The 18,061-nt window shown below is 34.6% G+C and overlaps 1 protein-coding gene across 1 annotated transcript; it reads left to right on the forward strand.

The window, feature by feature from the left end:
• Nucleotides 1-985: 985 nt before the first annotated feature.
• Nucleotides 986-1,375, forward strand: LOC131063873 (glycine-rich cell wall structural protein-like). The gene is made up of 2 exons (XM_059217329.1): nucleotides 986-995; nucleotides 1,101-1,375. The coding sequence occupies exons 1-2, from the start codon at nucleotides 986-988 to the stop codon at nucleotides 1,373-1,375; spliced, it is 285 nt and encodes a 94-aa protein (XP_059073312.1).
• The last annotated feature ends 16,686 nt before the right edge of the window (nucleotides 1,376-18,061 follow it).

The following is an 18,061-nucleotide window of genomic DNA, read 5'->3' on the forward strand; positions in this document are numbered from 1 at the left end:
TATCTGATATGTCCTAAAATAAATTATAAATTATGTCAAATTATTTCTTTGGTATTTTTTTCTATTTTTTTTATGAGACAAGAATTCATTGTCCTATTTTCAATGATCTATTGTATTTCAATATAATAGAAACATTCATCTTCTGACTCCATAGCTTCCTCTATCTCTTATAATTTATTTTGTTATATTTCTATTATTTTATTGACTATATTATAAAATGATGATAACTTTTTATGAAGGTATCAATCAGCCAAATAAAATAAGTGTTATAAATCAATGCTCTAATATATTCACGTAATCCATTTTCTCTGTGTAGCCTCATTATTCATTATCATTTTTATCATCACAATATGCATGACCATATCATGTAGTTAATGTTGGCGTATACTTTGATATTTCAAAATCGGTTGATTCCTCATCGATATATTTTTCTTATGGCATTAAACCATAGTAGATATTTAGTGAGTCACCATAATACCCAATTCCCGTCAATAATCACGCGACTTTAATCTATTTCACATTTTCTAGGAACCTTCGACGGGATGTACAGAGATGGTAAATTGAGGCGTTTGCAGAAACAATGGATAGTTGCATTTTCTGTAACCTTTTTACCTCAATTCAATATAAAAAAAGTAGTAAACTGTGTATTACGATAGTATCAAATGTCCATCAATGTCAAGCGCCCGCATATTTTACTAAACAATTTATGAAAAGCATATGTCAATATCTTCAACTATTCAAGTAATCAATTAATGAGAAACATATGTCACTAGTTGGTGGCCATTCCACATCCTTAGTTACGTGAAACGTTTCCCCATCTAAAACGTGGGACAAGCCGGGCAGTGGGATTGGAGAATATCCTAAGAAGAACGTAAGCACGTTGTTATGGGATCGAATAGTATGGAGAAAAAGGCTAGAAGTAGGAAATCCCATACCTGAGCTTCCCCAACCTGGTTGTTTGTCTTTGAATGTTTTGCAGTGAGAAATGGCATCTGGTATGAAGATAATATGATATCTTTTGTTGGGTCTTATATTTGCGTCGACCCTGCTTGACGATACGGTGACAGAAGAGTGAGTTAATGGAGATCGTTGTCGTGCAGGAGGGTGTTGTGGAGGAGGTGGAGGCAGTGGTGGTCCTCCAGGACATGGTGGTGGTGTAGGACGTGGTCTTTTGGATGGTCCTCTGGGATGTGGTGGTGGACGCGGTGGTGATGGTACCCCAGGACATGGTGGTGGTGGTCCTCTGGGACATGGTGGTAGTGTAGGACGTGGCCTTATGGATGGTCCTTTGGGACATGGTGGTGGGCGAGGTGGAGGTGGTCCTCCAGAAAATGGTGGTGTTGTAGGACACGGCCTTATGGATGATCCTCCATGAATGGTGGTGAACGCGGTGGTGGTCCTTTAGGACATGGTGGTGGTGGTCTTCCAAAGCATGGTGGAGGTGAAGGACATGGCCTTATGGATGGTCCTCTAGGACATGGTGGTGGTCCTCCAGGACTTAGTGGTGTTATAGGACATGGCCTTATGGATGGTCCTTCAGGAAATGGTGGTGATAGGGTGGTGGTCCTCCAAAGCATGATGGAGGTGAAGGACGTGGCCTTATGGATAGTCCTCCAGGACATGGTGGTGGATGCGGTGGTAGTGGTCCTCTAGGACATGGTGGTGTTGTAGGACGCGGCCTTATGGATGGTCCTCCAGGACATGGTAGTGGTGGTCCTCCAAAGCATGGTGGAGGTGAAGGACGTGGCCTTATGGATGGTCCTCCAGGATATGATGGTGGACGCGGAGGTGGTGGTCCTCCAAGACATAATGGTGCTGGCCCTCCAGGACATGGTGGAGGTGTAGGGCGTGGCCTTTTGGATGGTCCTCTAGGACGTGGTGGTGGTGGTCAAGGAGGTGGTCCTCCTGGCCATGGTAACTAAGGGGCTCTAATTGGGTAGACCGATGACATAAATAGTTTAGATATAGTATTAAGTAGGAATTATAAAATAAAGCTAATTTTGGTCGCTTGTTGCTCAATTGTTTGGTAATGATTTGCATATGTATGTGTCAGTTCAGGTTTTACATAATGTTATGAGCATTTGTGTTACCTCTGATTTTACGTAATGCTAAGATGTTTGAGCAGAGTAGAGTAATTATTTTGCTTTTCTTAGTTTATTAATATTTAATTTGGTACTAATAACACAATCTAATTATGATTTCTATCTAATATTTCATCATCTTTGATAAAAAAAAATTAAGTTCACAACTAAATTGTAATTTCTTTAAATTAATTGTTAGAAGTTAGAAAATCATACATTTGAATCATAATTTTATTTTAATTATTTAAATAATAGTTCAAGAGGATTTAAGGTTGTGCAAATAAAAAATAAAATGAAGTAACAAATCTATTAATCAAAACAACATTTTTAACTTCGTGAATCATAAGATGGGAAGAAGCATAAAATGTAGATATAACAAATAGTTGTTACTATGTTCATCATCAAATTAATAATCTTTGTAACAAAAAAATTCCTTCTTTTTATCACAACACTTTTGTATTCTCTAATGTTCAAGTTTGATCATTTTTGTCTTTAAACAATTGATGGATGAAAAAACAAAATTCAAAATTTTCCTTTCCCCTATATGCATTATTATGTTTACTGAAACTTCATCTCTAATAGAAGCACTAATTTTGTAACCATGAATTTTGTAGGAAATTTAACTTTGTTATTCTATTCAAATTAGGTGTTCTTTTTTTGATTAATTTGTGAAATCTTCATTTCATCAAGAAGAACTTCCCTCTCTAGATTGTTATAGTTCAATTAAAAATACTACATGTGAGGTTGCTTGGATATTATACACGTAACCAAAGAGAAATAATAGATTATTAATGGTCTTTAAAATTTGAGATATATACCTTATCCAAGGAGAATAATCAATTATAAAGGGTAAGGAATTCACTCTACTTGGCATGCCAAAGATTCCACCAAAGAATCTAGATAAATAAAAACATAAAAAATGAGCTTTATATTTATAAATGCCTGGCAAGTATTATGTTTCTTATATGAATTTCATTCAAATAATTTTTAACACTTGATACATATGTTTTCCCTTCCTAATCTTTTTTTTTGAAATATTACACCATCTAATGTAACCCAACATTAATTAATTGTTAGCTATACTTAAATGATTATATTAACATGCACTAGTTCAATACACAAATAATTAATGGCCATTTTTTAAACTAGTAAAATGAGGCTCAAACTATTTGAATGGTTATAATTACATATTTACAATTTCTCATCTATCCATGCATTCTCAATTCCATTCAAATGACCTTCCTCTTTGGTCTAATAAATGTCAACAAGGAAAACTAATATTTTGTTGATTGTCACATATTTTATCTATAACCATGACTATATAAAAATTAATGAGACATGTGCACCTAGCCAATAGTCCAAATCTATGTTTTATAATTTTGTTGAAAACCCATTTAATAAAAAGACAATCAAATATAGAATTTTCAATGTAATGATTGATCAATGAATTAAATTACTTTTGTATATGGTGCACACTTTGACAATAACATATACCTTCAATGAGCACTATAAGAGTTAAATTAATTCGTCCAAATTTTGACAACATATGCCTTCAATGAGCACTATAATATTAATATTAATTTTAGTGACAAGCTAATTTAATTGTTTAACTTGGTTAATCCTTACCAACCCTTTGATAGAAATTAAAGGCACTTTACTAGGACAATAGATGCAAAACATCAGGTTCCTACTGTTTTTGTGGTTAGTTTAGAGTAGATAAAAGCAGAGATGAAGGTAGAGGGAGGATGAAGAGGGAGAGAAATAGATAGAGAGATAGACAGAGGTAGAGAGAGAAAAAAGAGAGAAAGAGAGAGAGATAGAGATAAGGAGATTAAATGATAAGGAGGAAGAGGTAGAAGGAAAGAAAAAGGTACAAAAAGATAGAGAGAAAGAGATAAAGAGATAGATAAGTAGAGAGAGAGAGAGAGAGAAGTATATATGTTGTTTGCTTACATATTTCAACAATAGTGTGTGAAGGAAGCCCATTTAAACACATTGTTATAGGAACTACAATATTTTAATAAGTAGAATATAATTTTATATTAAATATATGAAAGGTGGTTAGATATTATGAGTTATGTATAATGTGTGAGAAGTTATATTTTATATTGTATTGTATAAAAATGTGAGAGAAGTTATATTTATGTTTAACTTTTTCTCCAAAAATTTAATTATACATTTTTAAAAAAAAATTTATGCATATGGATAGGTGTATGTTGTTCTAGAATCAATGATGGATAGATGATGTAGGGGTTGGTTGGAATATGTTTTCATTGTTAAAAGATTAGTTATTTTAGTTTCATGAATTTTTGAAACTCTGAATTGATAAAGAGAATGAGGTAGATTTATCTTAAGCTCCATGAGTTTGATCTAAATTATCATGAACTTTATCTAATGCACAAAACTGATCTATGTTGTGTGACAATGATGTTAAGATTGTTGATTTATGTGTATTTGAACACACTTATTTTCTATTGACTTATAGAAGTTGTGAAATAGAAATTTGAACATTTGATCTTCTTTCAAGAGGGATTTGAATATTTATGAATTGAAACCAAGTTTGGAGTAGTTTTAGGTCAATATAACCCCACAAGCTTAAAATTATAAGATAATAGTAATATATATATATATATATATATATATATATATATATATATATATATATATATATATATATATATATATATATATATATATATATAGTGTTATAATATGAATAATATTTTTAAAACATATTTCATAATTTATATATTTTTAATTTTAAATATCATATATAATAATAACTAAGTATATGAAATTTAGTTATATGGGATGAGTTGTGTAATATATGTGAGAAGTTATGTTTATGTTTAACTTTAAAAAAAAAATCAATTGTATATTTAAATTATTTTTTTTTTATGGATATTAACATCTTTATCTAGTTTAATTATAAGAAAAGAGTTATTTTGTATAAATCTAGATTAAACAAATTAATAAAAATAATTATCTTATAATTAAGCTAGGATGGATAATTAAAATTGAAGTATGTATTATAATTAAATAAAAGGGATAGGTGTACGTAGTTCTAGATTTGATGATGGATAGATGATGCACGTTTTGATTGGAATATTTTGTCATTTTTTAAAGACTAATTATCTTAGTTTGATGTATATTTCATACTCTAAATTGATAAAGAGAATGAAGTAGATGGATCTCAGTTGGGAAGCTTCAAGTATTTTTGTTTTTTTGTTGTCTATCTTAAAATAATATTTTGTATGAGTCAAATTATATTTAACATAAAATTATTCATGTGAAACATCGTAAATTCAAATATAATACATCTTGATCATAGTAAATAGCTATAAATAGGAAATCTAGGATGTTGTAGTGGACTAGGTGGTGGTCCTCCGGGAGATGGTGGTGGTGGCCCTCCAAGACATGGTGGTGTTGTAGGATGTGGCCTTATGGATGGTTCTACAAAACATGGTAGTGGAAGTAGTGGTGGTGATCTTGAAGAGGAAGTCTACATTGAGAAACCAAATGGATTTTCTTTATCAAATGAAGGAGATATGGTATACAAATTGAAGAAAACTCTATATGGACTAAAGCAAAACCCTGGAGCCTAGTATGCTAGATTGGATAAGAATTTGTTGAAGTTGGGTTTCTATAAAGGTATTGCTGATAGTAATTTATAATTTAAAGTTGAGAATGATAACATTTTGATTGTTGAAGTCTTTGTTGATGATATCTTTTTTGGAGTAGATGATGATTTGAGTATGAAGTTCGTTGATGATATGCAAAAGGAATTTGAGATGTCTATGATAGGTGAAATGAAATTATTTTTAGGATTGTAGATTACTCAGACCGGTAAAGGTATTTTCATTTCTCAATCTAAGTATGTGAATGAATTGTTGAATAAGTTTGGCTTAGTTGATTCTAAACCTGTTGGAACTCCTATGGTGACTGGATGCAAAATGTCTAAGAATGATGAATCTCAGAAAGTTAATCAGACTTTGTATAAATCTATGGTTGGTGGATTGTTGTACTTAACTCAGACTAGACTAGATATTATGCATGGTGTTTGTGTTTGTGCTAGATTTCAATCAGATCCTAAAGAGACTCATGTTACTACTATAAAGAGGATTTTTAAATATTTGAAGGGGACTGTTGACTATGGCCTATGGTCTCTAAAGAATGATGATTTCCTGCTATGTGCCTATAATGATGCTAATTGGGCAAGTGATGTTGATGACCAGAAGAGCACTACTAGTGGAGCATTCTTTTTGGGAAAGAAGTTGATTTCATGGTCTAGTAAGAAACAAGATGTTGTATATTTATCTACTGTTGAAGCTCAATACATTGTTGCTGCTAGCAATTGTACTTAGGTAGTCTGGATGAAGCAGATGTTGAAGGATGTCAGATTGATTTATGATGAGCTTACTGATATATATTGTAATAATTCAAGTGCTATCAATATTTCAAATAATCCGGTATTGCATTCTAAAACAAATCATGTGTTTATAAAATATCATTTCTTGAGGGAGAAAGGCAGTGATGAAGAAGTCAAGTTGGAATATGTATCTAAAAAGCATCAAATTGCAGATATTTTCATTAAGCCTTTGCCTGCATATACATTTGTCTATTTGAGAGACAAGTTAGGGGTATTTGTCCCTCCTGTTCAGAAATAGATGCATAGAGTTGAATCAATCATATGGATTTCAGAGCCTTACCCATTTATCCAGGTTGATGAGTTAGTGTTGCTACTCAGCCGAAGTAGTCAGTGTGTGATTTTGATGTCCAGTTGTGGGTTTATCCTAAGGGGGAGATTATTGTTATTAGAAGATGACTTTTGGGGGAAAGAGCATAATTTTTATTTTGTCTTTGGCATTGCTGTCAAAGGGGGAGAGATTCATGTGAAAAACTGCTTTATCTTTGGAGCTTTGTGTGCATGATCTTAGGGGGAGTTTGTTGCAGATTGCTAGCGTTGACCTACTTTCTTTGCATTGATTATTTTTTACATTCATATGTTATCAGTGCCAAAGGGCAGATTGTTGGATATTGTTGTTGCTAGGATATGTTGTTGTCATTGATATCAACATATTCCTATGTCTTGGTATTGTTTTGTGTCATTTGGTGTTCTGGAGATTGCATTGAGTTGATATGGATGACTTATCTATTGAGGATGTTGGAATACTTCATTCCTTATTGGTTTCAGTGGTCCAGAAGATTGCTTGATCATATTATTTGATTCAGTTTGTAGTTCAGTATCTCTGTACAATGGTTGGTAGAGTTTCGCGTTTGATCCGGTGAGCTCCGGTATGATTATATCGTTGGCTACAGATTTGGGAAAATGTTTTGGATGTTCATGTGTATATTCAGTTCAGATGGTCCGTGAATTGGTGCTCTGCAAGCTATGTTTCTAGTCCGAATTGTTGTTGTTGAGTGTTCCTATGAGTTAGCGTGTTGATCAATGAAGAATTGCCTCAGTCGTGTTGATGCAGCTATTGCAAATGGTTCTAATGTGCTTGTTGTTGTTTATTGATCGTTTCCTATTTATTTTGGTGGTTTGCATTGATCCTTGTGCAATTTCTTGGTGATTTTGTCGATCCGGTGATGCTCTTCATGTTATGCGGCTAATCTTGGCGAGATTTCCAGTGCTGATTTGTATTTGGAGATTTGGTTTAAGTCCATGCTATGTCATGTATTTCATTGTATTGTTCCAGTTGTTCATATATGTATCGTGTGATGTAATTATGTAATTTTGTAATTGAGAGTTAAGGGTTTGGCTGACCTTGTAGTCAAGGTTGATGAATTGTATAAATAGGTGGTATATTCATGTAATTTGGGTATCGATGGTATGTCTTCATTATCAGAGAGTGGTGTATGTGTGCTTAAGTGAATTCATCCTTCGATGTGGTGTATTGAGAAGAGATTGTTGTAGGGTAGACAAGTGTGCTTAACCAACACTATCATTAGGCATTAGCAGATACTATATTTGCAGTTCATGTAAACCGGATTGTAATCTGATCATTATTGTAAGGTAGTGAACCTTCCATGAGAGTTGGAGCCTTCCAGGTCATCTCATTTAGAGCAGTGAGCTCTAGGTAGTGTGCCTGAATGCATGTTCATTCCCCACTATAATATTTGCCCATACTACTGCAGATAATCATCTTATTATGGGTAGGTTCCCACTGTGTTTTTTCCCTTAATTGGGTTTTGCACATCAAAATCTTTGTGTTATGTGTGTTGGTGCTATTGTGTTTATCTTTATTCTTGTTGTAGCTGTTTAGATCTAAGATTGTGCTTAGTTTGGTGTTTGATCTTCTGGTATTTTCACTTTTATGGACTGAAAAGGACATATAATGATAGTGGCTATCCAACACAGTGCTTGCACGTTCGATCAAGATAATACAATGTTAAAAATCTCGAAAAACACATTTTTAATTATCCATTGCCAAAAAATAATTGAAAATTTCAAAATCATATATCAATCTTAATTATTTCTTTATATTAAAATATATTCTTCCATTGTGCATCCAGTATGTTCAGATTTCAGTGTCGGTAGTGACTAACTACAAGTACACAGGTTTCCATTGATAGTAAAGGGGATATCTATTGAGTCACCATAAATATCAAATTCACGTAAATTTAATCTATTAACCTTCGATGGGCTGCCATCAATTTTAGTGTCTATTTTTTTAATGTTCTACAGGGATAGTAAAGTGAGGTGTTACCAAAAACAGTGGATATCTACCTTGTCTGTAATCATTTTAGCTCAATTAAATATACAAAAGTAATAAAGGCTGGATCAGAATAATATCAAATTTCCTTCAATGTCAAAAATTCACGGCTTCACGCGCCTGCATATTTAACTAAACAATATATGAAAAGCAAATGTCGATATCTTCAACTAAAACTACCAAATAGTTGATGGCCGGCTTGCTTCCTCAGTTACGTGAAACTTCTTCCATCTGAAACGTGGGACACGCTGGCCAGTGGGATTCCCAAGCATCCTACGCAGAGCGCATATTGTTATCTGTTTGAAGAGAGGACAGTAAAAAGCTATAAATAGGAAATGCCATACTTGAACTTCTTCAAGCTGGTAGTTTGTCTTTGGATATTTTGGATTGAGAAATGGCATGTTATGTTCTATTGGGCCTTATATTTGCGTCCACCCTGATTGACGCTGCGGTGACAGAAGAGCGTGGTGATGGAGAGCGTGGTGGTGGAGGAGGGCGTGGTGGTCATGGTGGTGGTGGTGGTCCAGGGCATGGTGGTGGTGGTGGTGATGGAGGAGGAGGGCGTGGACTGAGCGAGACTGATGGTGGTCCAGGACGGGGTGGTGGACGCGGTGGAGGCGGTCCAGGACGTGGTGGTGGTGGCGGCCGTGGAGGCGGTCCTCCTGGCCATGGTATCTAGGAGTAAGGAGGTCTGGTTGGGTATAGATCGGCAGCACAAGTAGTTTAGATATAGTGTTAAGTAGGAACCACAAAATAAAGCTGATCTCGGTTGTTGCTCAGTTACTTGGTAACGATGTATGTACGTCTGTATGTGTGACAGTTCATGTTTGACATAAATTTAAGAGTTTATGTGCTATAAAATCTCCAAAATCTTTTAATGTTTTTGTTTCTAAAGTGTCTACAAGGATATGATATGAGAGTTTTGATAACAAGTCAAGTATATAGATAATATGTTTGTGAAGAGTAGGGTAATTCTTTGGTTTTAATTTTATATCAATGAGACATTTTAATTAAGATATATTAATGTTAAGAGATATTTTATAATAGTAATAAGGGGTAAAGTGTAATGATATGAATATGTTATCAATTTTTTATTTTTTAATTTAATTTTGATTATATATCAAAATATTATTATTTATTAATCTTCAAATAAGAAACATATAACATTTATGTCTACATATATTAACTTCAATAAAATAGTTTCAAAATAAAATAGAATAACTTTTAAGTAAATAAAATTGTTTCAAATCGATATCTCTTGGCTTTGTTCTAGATAGATGTATTTCTAATATATATACACCTATGTAATATTTCATTTTCTTTAAGAAATTTTTTTGGTGCATTGGTTGTCTCCGACTTTTTCATATGGTTCAACTCCTCAATAATGATTATCATATACTTATACGGTTCTCCTAATGTTTTCATATTGATTGTCTTTAATACAAAGTATACTTTTGGTCATATATTTCAAAGTTACTTGAGGACTTAATGACACTATAATTTAAATGTGCCAAGCCCTATATAAAGTTCACAAAACTTATTAAATCAAATATATACCATAATTGTGAGTATTTCACATTGATGATTTAAAAAAAAATCTCTTGAATGTTTATTGTAATTGATCCTCAATGAGATTATATTTTCTATTCATTAGTCCCACAAAAGTGTCTGGGATTTCCATCACTACTTGATAAGTGAAAAAAATCAATTGTGCAATCTTAATATTCTCTTCATAAAAAATTCTTCATGGAAAAGTGAGATTATATCTTATCTGTCTAGTTTTCTAAAACATTAGCATTAGCATTACCATGTGGAACATTAGAAAATATAGAAATACTTGAAAGTTAGTAGTAATTTTGACTTAAAAAATTTATACATTTCTATGATACCAATGCAAAAACTTATTTAAGGACCTCTATAAACTAGTTGATCATGGATCTTTATTAGTAAATGAGCTCTTCAATATTACTCTTAATCATCACATGCATCTCCTTTTATTAGAGATAAGTTTTCAGATGATATAGAAAAACAATTAACTTAATGTCCAGTAAAAGGGACATGTTTAATAAGAAGAAATAGGTTTCTATTGTTATATGAAATGTGTTTGCCTACATATTCTAATGAATCATGGGGTTTAATCAAATGGCCAAGGTATTCTAATAATGTTTGATAACTCATGTAAGATCAAGAAAAATTGGTCTAATATTAATAATCTAGGGCCCAATGTTAAATATTGGTGAAAAAATATTTATACTGTGAGAGAAGGTAAATGTTTTGATTAGATTAAACTAGGACAGGCCTGAACCATTTGTAAGATAGAGGAAATGGAAAAGTAAACCATGGATTTAGCTTCTTCCAACATCCATACAATAGAGTACTTGCAAGAAACAACAATGCAACACTAAAATAAACTAATAATGTAAGTCAACAAGGATTTTAACTATATTGCCTTCCTATCTTCAAGATTTGGCAATAAATAGCTAATGCTCTTAGATTTCTACACTTAAACACCAAAATCTATGAAGAATGGAAGAAATTGATTCAAAAACAAAAGATGAGTTTGCAAGTAAAAAAATTAATGTTATGACCTCAAGATTTTGATAAGTGAGAGAGAGATTTATGTGAGAGAGGTGCAAATGTATTTATGAGTATCCCCATCACTTGGAAATCCACCATGGGGACAATGTGGGATAAAAGAAAGTAGTTATGGCTAAACATTATCCCACATTTCTAAATGTATATGATGGATGGGAAAGAAAAGAAATAAATAGGATGGTTTATGTAGTGGGATTTGAGGATGAATAAGTATAAATTCATGAAATGGTAGAGATAAAGAGATAAAATAATGAATTGATTAAAAATGAATTAAATAAAGGCAAATAATAATGATCCATTTAATCACTATAATGATTATAATAAAGCATGAAGATATTATATCAAAAAAAAATTGTGTCTACACCATTACGTAGACATAAAAGCGAAGAAATCCAAGGTATCACAAGGAGTGGGGCCCCTAAACTAGAGTGTCAGCTACCAAAAAAGAACAGAACATAGAGATCACCCAAAACCAAACACCACAAAACTAGAAGAGGATACTAGAATAGAATAGAAAAACTGAAAAAAAAAATCCACCAGATATACCCCCACTAGAGACACAATCCAATGGCCTACATTGTGTAGGCTTCTTAATTTTTCAATCATAGCTCATCACTTTCACTTTGTCAAAGAGGGAGAACCTCTTGTTCAAACCTTTACCTAATGAAATAGTAGGAGACTCCAAGGTAGCTTTCATCCTAGACATCAATGGGTCCAAACCAGTAGCAGGGGAAGAATCCAAGTGACGCTTCTTTTTTTGCCTACTCCCTATCAATTTCTTCCAGAATGGCCTATAGAGCTATGGAGTTGTTCTTTGACATTTAATTATTTTGTGCTATCATTTTGTCCATTTTCCTATTTAGGTACACCTAGTTGTCCTACAAAACCTCAATTTCCTTCATCGTCTCCTTTTTGTGCTCCTTCTGGTCCATCTTATCGCAAAGGCCCTTCAATTCATCATCTATGTCTTCCCACTTTTCAAGCTTCTCTATTAAGTCATTTGTCACCATCCAAATCCTTTAATCCTTATCATCTATTGCCCAACTAGAAGCTCTCATATTTGCTTTAGCAAGGGGCTCCAACCTACTAATTTTCTTTCTTTCCACATTTAGTTGCCCTATAAGATAATGGATTATAGCTTCTTATTTGTTGTAGGCATCACAAAGCTCATTAACCTTATCATCAAAGGCAAGGAAGTCTCATTTCCTCAAAGAGTTCGTAGGTAAGTGGGGATGGAAGTGAAATAAGGGGGTAGAAGGGATGGTAGCATTACTAATAGGGTTGTTTGAGGTACACTCAGACCCAATAGACCATGAGGAAGTAGAGTCCTCAAAAATATTCTCCTCTATCTTCAGCTCTTAAACAATGCATTTAGTAATGGAAGGGGCTAGGGAGTTCATGGATTTAGCATACCTGCTAGGGCTAACCCTGATAGGGGTCCCTCTAGGTTTAGGAGTGGAGATGGCATCTTTACTACCCAAGTTATCCAACAGCTCAACATACAAAGTGGGACTGAGGGATAGCTAACTGGCCACAAGTGGGAATCAAATTTAGGTGAAAATTATACAAACATAATTTAAACCCCTGATGCAAAGGAAGGAAATTTTTTGTTTTAACAACCACAGATGGATAGATAGATAGAAAAATCCAATAAGGAAAATTCATCTTCACACCATACCTTAAATGGTTTAGCATAGGTAAAAGCTGAGAATGAAACTATTTAAATCTCCTATCCAAAGTGATGAACTTCATAAGGAGGGACACAAGCTCTTTCCAAACCCAAGGTAAGTCATCTCTGTCGAAACCACTTTTCAATTTATTAAATTTCTCCCCCAGCTTTAGGAACCTCATGAAATTCACCTTTAAGGGACTCATGCAGGAGCACCGGTCTAGTTCTCACCGATTGGGCAGTGTTCAGTGAATCACTTGAGAGGGTGGCATTTCTTCATGTTTGAATGTTTAGCATTTTGGTTTTGGGTTTATTCCCTTGTGTTCGAGGTCTTTATCGTGTTTGATTTTCATAGTATTTGGCTTTGTTTCTCGTGAGATGTAAATTCTGGTATTAGCCCAGTTGATATGTTCTTACTGGTTAGTCTAGCAGTGTGTTGAGCGAAGTTGGATTGGGTTGCTGGTGATCTTTGTGACTTGTGGATCATTGGAGATGTGGCTTTGGGCCTTGGCCGGTATTCTCGGAGGTCTGCACATCATTTTATGTTTTTGTGTTTGTGCTTAGTGATTTCAGTCGACATGTTACCATTGCACGTTTCATGAACCGGTTGGTCTTTGCCCAGACTTGATTGAGTTGTAATTATTTACGAGCGGTATAAATGGAAGTTGGTGAATCATTTGAGGATATAGAAGTTAGAAGATAGAAGATGGGATTTTGAGATCGAGCAAAGATATAGATCCGGCAAGAGTCTGAACCGATTGGACTGAGGTCAAAAGGCTAAGGTTCGGATTAGGGTAGAACCGACAGACTGATCCCAGAAGCCAATATGATATGTGGATGATCAGCGGATCTTGTAATTATGTTGTAAGCATTATTTGTATCCTAGACTGCGTTCCAGCATGTGGCATGTGTAATCCTTTAGACTGTAATAAGATTTATTCAAGTTATTTATTGATTATGTGTTCTATGTTGTTACCAGTTGTTCTTTCTGTTGTTTCTAGCATCTTGTTACCAGTTACCAGTATCTCTTGCATGGTTTACATGCTAAGCTGCAAGGTTGGGCTATCCTTCAAAGGATCTCCCTGCCTTAACTACATCAAGTGGTATCAAAGCTGGTTTGTGAACCTGTTGTTGGACAGAGTGTTGTTTGTGCACTAGTTGGTTGGAGAGAAAATTGAGGCAACTTGTGGACTTGTTCAGATCACCGAATGTGAGGCAGAGCAATGTTTGCAGGTAGACCGTCAATCCTAGAGCTTGAGCTTGAGGCAATTAGTGGGTGGAGACTTCAACAGATTGCCGATTGAGGTATGCCGTGGTTTGGACTGGTAGATCACCATGGAGAGGCAACCAGAAGCTGTAGATAGATCATCAAACCCTTGAGGTAGTTACAATTACCTTTTGATAGATTTCCAAACTGATCAAGTGATGGGACTCACTTTTTAATTAACCTCAAGAGTCTGATGCAGGAGCAGCGGTCTAGTTCTTATTGGTTGGGCAGTTTTTATTGAATTTCTTGAGAACGTGGAGTTTCTTCATGTTTGAGTGTTTAGCATTGTGGTTTTGGTTTTATTCCCTTGTGTTTGTGGTATTTATCATGTTGGATTTTAATAGAATTTGGCTTTGTTTTTGATGAGATGTGGATTTCGGTATTGGCCCGGTTGATATGTTCTTACCGGTTAGTCTGGCAGTCTATTGAGCGAAGTTGGATCAGGTTGCGGGTGATCTTCGTGACTTGTGGATCATTGGGGATGTTGCTTTGGGCCTTGGCCAGTATTCCCAGTGGTCCGTGCATCATTTTATGTTTTTGTGTTTGTTCTTAGAGATTTGAGTCAACATGTTACCATTGCATGTTTCATGAATAGATTGGTCTTTGGGCTGACTTGATTTAGTTGTAATTATTTGCAAACAATATAAATGGAATCTGGTGAATCATTTAAGGATATAGAAGATACAAGATAGAAGACAAACTTTTGAGATTGAGCGAAGATGTAGATCCGATAAGAGTCTGAACTGATTGGACTACGGCCAGAAGGTTGAGGTCCAGGTTAGGGTAGAATCAAAAGACTGTTCTCAGAAGTCGATATGATATGTGGATGACTAGTGGATCTTGTAATTATGTTGTAAGCATTATTTGTATCCTGGACTATGTTCCAGAATGTTGCATGTGTAATCCGTTAGACTATATTAAGATTATTTACCAGTTATGTGTTTAATGTTGTTACCAATTGTTCTTCTATTGTTCCTAGCATCTTGTTACTGGTTACCATTAACTCTTGCATGGTTTATGTTTTAAGCTATAAGGTTGGGTTGTCCTTCATTGGATCTCCCTACCTTGACTGTGGCAGGGACATCTCCAGCAAATACATGTTTGGGGATTTTATTTTATTTATTTTTTCTCTCGTAAAGTATTAAATATATGAATTGATAAAAATATTTCATGCATTTGTTTAACTTTCCGTTATCCAAAAGCTCCTATGAATTAAAAAATTCATCTTCTATAATCTTTCTAGGGCATGAAACTGAGGATATTAGTCACGTTAGACTAAATTATCATGAGCCATATGTATATTGTATTAATATGCCAAGAGTCTATAAAATAAAAGGGATAGCCTAAAATAAAGGAGATCAATCAGACGTTATTGTTTTTTCGAGATATGCTCTGTAATGTTGTGTCTCAAGTCACTCTACCAGATTTACCCTTGATGGAATTTTTCAACATACCATGTTAGGTAAGTACAATTCCCTTTCATGAATATATATATATATATATATCTGGTTGTAAAATCCTGATAATATATGTGAGTGAAAGGAAGACAGTTTTCCTGACAGAGTTCTATACAATACCTCATGCTATATTATTTTCTCATTCTTGTGTAGGCATAGAAAGAGCTAGTACGAGGTTTCCATGTGAGCGTCATTCCTCAAATAGGTCTCATTCGAAACATGATTTGCACTACTGATGTAAAGTTCCTTACCACACCCTCAACACTTCTATTGGTACCTCATGTCTCTTTCAAGCAGTAAGAATAAATATCAGTACCTCGATGTCCGTGCACTTCTTATTCAATCTGACCATAATATGAGTATTGTCATTTCCATGTGTACCATTTTTACAGCAGGGTTGGACTCTCTCGTCACCATCTTATTTCTATGAATCTATTTTGAACTATTGTAGATTCTAGATTCCTGATCATGCCTTCCAATCCTCCTGTCACATCGACTACACAATATTTCCAGGCAGTGGATTAGAGCCTTGACTCAAGATATTGTAGGTATCATGTAGGTACTTCTTATGGGAGGGGAGTCAATACTTGTGCACCCTAACTTTGCACATTCACATGGACTCCCACATCGACCCTCAAGACCTAAAAAAGTATGCCTAACTACCAATGCCATGTCAAAACCTGCAAATATATTTTTTAATTTTTATGTGTCTATATGCCATGTGTATTAGTCGGATTGGTCCACGGTGTCCATATTTGGCCAGTTTGGTCCAGTGACCTAAGCTTGAGTGGGCCCACCCCAACAACTATCATGGCATGTTGTTCAAAACCAACATACATGCCACATGGCAATGACTCACTTCGCCATCCATATCTCCAACATGTTTGCATTTACATTCCATTCTCACCCTACACTCTCCCTTATATTCCAATTTACGTATATTGTGAATAACATATACACTACGAACAACATATAAATTGGTCATGGCAGTGACTCACTTGGCCACCCATATCTCCCACTTGTCTGCATTTACACTACATCGTCACCCTACACTCTCCTTTACACTGCCATTTACTCTGTGTCCCTTCACCTTACTTCCACCTCATTTCTCACATTTTTCGAGCACAAAATCATTCAATGCTCCCGACTCCTTGTCATTTGAGTCATCTCAACTTTCTTTCTTTCCCACTTGTTCTTTATTATTTGATGCGAGCAGATAGTAGTAGGTATTGACCCTAACACCACATGTCACTCGTTTCCAATACCAGTCTCCCTTTACAAAGGTTCCCTCGTTATTAGGCAATTCACATCCACTTAGAATCGATTATGTAACAAGAGAACACAACCATTTCAATGATTTTATAGTGTTAAACTATGTTGTAGAGCTCAACCATTAACTTTGAATGGTGAAGTACAACACAATTGAACACTAAAAGGACTTCAAAAAACTGCATTTCCTCATTTCATAAACCACATTATAGGGTGAATTATTATTATTTTTTGAAATAAATGTTGTTGGCAATGTTGTCTACATGTCTATTTGACTATTTGATAATGGCATGTAGTTCAGAACTTTAGGACCCCGTACATGAATTGGCTCACCTCCTGAGTGAATTGAGTCACTACCTTGCGGTGTGTATGTTAGTTTTGTATGTTCTTTCTTCAATATCTTTGGGATATTATTGTCAATGATTTAGGAGCAGCGGTTAGGGAGATTTTTGGTTGTAGAAGGCTTTTGAAAGAATGGAATTCTACTTTCATTGTTCTTATTCCAAAGATACCAAGGGCGGATAGCTTTCAGAAATTGAGACCTATTAGACTTTGTAATTCTATTTATAAGATTCTATCTAAGGTGGTGGCCAGTCATATTCTTCATTTGTTACCTTTTATTATCTCCTCCATTAGAATGGTTTCATTCCTAGGCACCAAATCCTAAACTCTATTGTGATAATTTATGAGAAAACCCACTCTTTGGAAACTAATAAAAGGGTTGGTTATCTATTAGAGATGGGCTTAATGAAATATTATGACCATGTTAATTGGGGTTTTCTCACTAAAGTCTTAAGAGCCATTGGTTTTAATAACAGATTTTTGAATATTATTTGGCAATTTATCTCTATAGTCAAATCCCCTATGATTGTTAATGGCTCCCCCTCTGCCTTCTTTTCCTATTAGAGGGGGCTTAGATAGGGGGACCCCATCTCTCCACTTCTTTATATCATAATGATGGAATACATGATTAGATATTGGAAGAATTAATATCTTTCAATTCT

Source organism: Cryptomeria japonica, chromosome 3 (genome assembly GCF_030272615.1).
Source record: "Cryptomeria japonica chromosome 3, Sugi_1.0, whole genome shotgun sequence".
NCBI lineage: Eukaryota > Viridiplantae > Streptophyta > Pinopsida > Cupressales > Cupressaceae > Cryptomeria > Cryptomeria japonica.